Raw genomic sequence first — 3,949 nt, 5'->3', positions numbered from 1 at the left:
TTGTTGCTTTGATTTAGTTTCTCTTGCAATTTCTTGTTACTACAACCTTGCTTTCTTAGTTTTATTTTCTATTTCCTTTATTTTGTTACTTTTATGTTTATTTTGTTACTGCAATTCCTTTATTTTAGTTTCTTTATTTATTGATGTTTAATTGAGTTGTTATTATTGTTATCTTGCATTGGGTAGTTGTAGATTTACTATTTCCTGTTATTTTACCATGCTTTCATTTTATGTCTTCCAAGTGTTTGATAAAATGCTTGGTTGGACTTTTGAGTAGTTTTTGTATCCTTGGCTTGGATTGAGTAATTGGAGACTCTTGAATTGTCAAAATCTCTTGTTGATTGGTAATTGAAGGTTTCTAGTTGGCTTGAATTACACTAAAGCTAATCTTTGATTAGGACTTGTGGAATCTAGTCAATTTCAATCACTTGACTTTCCTCCAATTGTTAGAGGTTAACTAAGTGAAAGCAAACTACACTTACAATCACAATTGAGGATGATAATGAGGATGGAAATTCCAATTATCAACCCTTGACAAGACCCTTCTTAGTTTGCTTTATTCTTTTGTTCTTTATATTTCTTGTCTCTTATTAAAAAATCACAAAAAAAATACTTTTTCATAACCAATAATATGCACACTTCCCTGCAATTCCTTGAGAGACAACCCGAGGTTTAAATACTCTCAGTTTTTATTGGGTTTGCACTTGTGACAAACAAATTAAACTTTGATTGAGGGTTGTTTGTCGGTTGTGAACTATACTTGCAACGCGATTCTATTGAGAAAATTCTAACCGACGATTTCCCTTACATCAATAGCTCGGCATAATCCTTCTGCATCTCAGACTCCAATTTTCAAGTATGCTCTTCCACTCTCGCTCTTCTCCAAGTCACTTTAACCAATAAAACCTCCTTTCCACGTAACTTCTTCACACTAGTGTCATCAATCCGCACTGGTGTTACTTGAAAAGTTAGGTTTTCCTTCAGCTCAACCGACTCAGGCTCTAACACATGAGCCACATCCGATGTGTACTTACGGAGTTGTGACAGGTGGAATACGTCATGTAAGTTAGACAAGCACAGCGGCAAAGCTATTTGATATGCCAACGGCCCGGTTCGTCTCAAAATCTCAAACGACGCTATATACCTCAGATTCAACTTCTTTGTCTTAGTCACCCTTCCAATCCAGTTGTAGGAGTAACCTTCAGAAATACATGCTCGCCCACTTCAAATGCCAATGGTTTCCTTTTCTGATTCGCATAGCTCTTCTATCGGCTCTGTGTAGTTAAAATCCTAGCTCCAATCTTTTTAATCTTCTCAGTAGTCTTTGCTACCAAATCCGTCCCTAACACACTTGCCTCCGCAGCCTCATACTAATAAAGTGGAGAATGGCACTTGCTTCCATACAAAGCCTCATACAGAGCCATCCCAATGTTCGCATGAAAGCTATTGTTGTATAAAAACTCCACCTATGGCAAGTAATGGTCCCAACTTCCCGGTTGATCCAAGAAACATGCCCTTAGCATATCCTCCAATGTCTGAATAGTCTTCTCTGATTGTCCATTCATTTGTGAATGATTCGCTGTGTAGAGACATAGTCTCATACCAAAATCTCTTTGAAAAGCTCCCCAAAACCTTGATGTGAATCAAGAATCACGGTCCAACACTATGCTCGATGGCACCCTATGCAATCTTACAATCTTCTTGATGTACAACCTCGCAAATTCCTCCAAAGAGTAGTTCACTCGGATAGGAAGAAAATGAGCAAATTTGGTTAAGCGGTCCACGATCACCCAAACCACATCAAATCCCTACCTAGTCCTCAGTAAACCAGTTACAAAATCCATCACAATTCCTTCCTACTTCCACTGAGGAATTTCAAGTGGCTGTAACATTTGCGATGGTCTCTGGTGTCCTATCTTCACCTTCTGACACGTCAGACACTTAGACACAAGTGTGGCTACATCACTCTTTATCCCAGGCCACCAAAACATCCTCTTTAAATCGTGATACATCTTTGTACTACCTGGATGAATGGAGAATTCACCTCACGTGGTCTCAGCTGATGCGATGCGTAAGCCACTACATTCCGATTTTCCATCAACACGCAACCCAAATCCTTCCATCTATTTGAGGAGCTTAGAGGGTGTTGTGTGATCTTAGAGTAAGCATTAACCTCATGCTACTTTCTTTGATGAGGAAACTCCACATTGATGAGGTAAAACCCACTAGAATTTCTCTTCAGCTTGCTGATTGTTCTATTAAATCTTCACTTAGAGTTGTTGAGAATATGCTAGTGAAGGTGGGAACCTTCATATTTCCCGTTGATTTTGTAATCTTGGATATGGAGGAAGATGCAAATGCCTCCATTATTCTGAGGCGACCTTTTTTAGCAATTGGGAGAGCTCTCATTGATGTACAAAAAGGCGAGCTAACTTTAAGAGTCAATGATGAGCAAATTGTGCTCAATGTGCTTGAGGCCTTGCAATATCCAAGTGATTCTGACAGATGCAAGAAGATTGATTTAATTGAACCATCGATTCAAGAGGTCTTCGAGGCACAGGAATTTGAGAGTGGTTTAAAGCCTCCTCTGGAGGATGATTTGGTTGAGATTGATGATTCTCCACCTCCAGAGAGGTACCAAACATGCTTGATGAGGAGAAAGGGCCACCAAAACTTGAATTGAAGCCTTTACCTCCTTTTCTCATGTATGCTTTTCTGGGTGAGAAGGATTCATATCCGGCGATCATAAGCTCCTCTCTAAGCAGTGGTGAAGAGGAGGTGTTGATACATGTGCTAACAGACCATAAAATGGCTCTAGGATGGACTATTGATGACTTAAAAGGGATAAGTCCAGCCATGTGTATTGATGTGTGAGCATCTAGTACCTATTTCCCTTTATTTTCTAGTCACTTTTAGTTAGAGTTTGTTAAGTTTTATATTATTTTAGTGAAAAAATCTTCTTTGGATGCTACTTTGAGTGTTTTAGTATTTTTATGTATTTCAGGTGAAATTCGGAGAAAGTTGGCAGAGTTTTGAGCAAAAAGGAGAAGATTGGCAACTACCCCTTTAGGTGCTAAATGCCGAGTTAGCGTTTAGTGCCAGCAAGCCCCACGAATCAGAAATGCCTTTGCCTCTCATGGGCACTAAATGCCAGCGAAGTGAAAAGCCCATCAAGGGAACATCTCTTGTTGGATTTAGCTTTTACTAGTTATTTTATCTTTAATTTTTGTAATTTTTATTTGCAAAAAATAACTTTTAGTTATAGGATTTATTATTTTATTTTATTTTCAAATCAAATTAGGTTAGATATAAAAGGAAAAAGATTCACCCTTTAGCGGAGGTTTCTCAATTTCGCACTTTTCAAAACCCTTGTAGTGCGCAAAAATGAACTCGCACAACTTCACCGGCAAGTACACCGGGTCGTCCAAGTAATACCTCAGGTGAGTGAGGGTCGATCCCATAAGAATTGTTGGATTGAGCAAGCAATGGTAATTGATAAACCCCATTTTTAGGGTTTATCTTGTGCTTAATTTACGGGATTTTATCACTTTTTCTCACATTTATCCAAGGAAATAGCATGGTTTCATGATTGTCTCCTAATTTGTGCTTAAGTGTAAAAACATGCTTTTTAGGCCTTAATTGGCTAAATTTAATTCACCTTTGATTCCACTAGATGCATTGATGTGTTTGCTAGTGATTTCAGGTTCAAAATGCTAGGAATGAATCAAAGGAATCAAGAAGAAAAGCATGCAAGTGGAGAACTTATGAAGAAACAAGGATTTGGGATGCTGAGATTGACGCCCACGCGCAGCATACGCGCACGCGTGGAATGTGAGGTCGGATGGAGACGCATACGTGTATATGACGTGTACGCATGGATGAAAAATTGCCAAGTGATGCGTACGCGTGACGTACGCGTACGCGTCAATGCTCGCACGTGACTCACTTA

The 3,949-nt window shown here is 39.0% G+C and overlaps 2 protein-coding genes across 2 annotated transcripts; one reads left to right on the top strand and one right to left on the bottom strand.

The window, feature by feature from the left end:
- Positions 1-852: 852 nt before the first annotated feature.
- Positions 853-2,123, bottom strand: LOC148555752 (uncharacterized). Its single transcript, XM_088490678.1, has 2 exons — positions 2,050-2,123; positions 853-1,174 (listed from the first exon to the last, which is right to left on the bottom strand). Exons 1-2 carry the CDS (start codon positions 2,121-2,123, stop codon positions 853-855), a joined length of 396 nt encoding a protein of 131 aa, XP_088346804.1.
- Positions 2,124-2,176: 53 nt separating this feature from the next.
- LOC148555751 (uncharacterized) lies at positions 2,177-2,683 on the top strand. Its single transcript, XM_088490677.1, has one exon. The coding sequence runs from the start codon at positions 2,177-2,179 to the stop codon at positions 2,681-2,683; it is 507 nt and encodes a 168-aa protein (XP_088346803.1).
- The last annotated feature ends 1,266 nt before the right edge of the window (positions 2,684-3,949 follow it).

The sequence above is a fragment of the Arachis ipaensis genome, chromosome B6 (assembly GCF_059453495.1).
Source record: "Arachis ipaensis isolate K30076 ecotype BB chromosome B6, ASM5945349v1, whole genome shotgun sequence".
Classification (NCBI taxonomy): Eukaryota; Viridiplantae; Streptophyta; class Magnoliopsida; order Fabales; family Fabaceae; genus Arachis; species Arachis ipaensis.
Note: the sequence above shows the minus strand (reverse complement) of the source record. Positions and strands in the feature narration are given on the sequence as shown.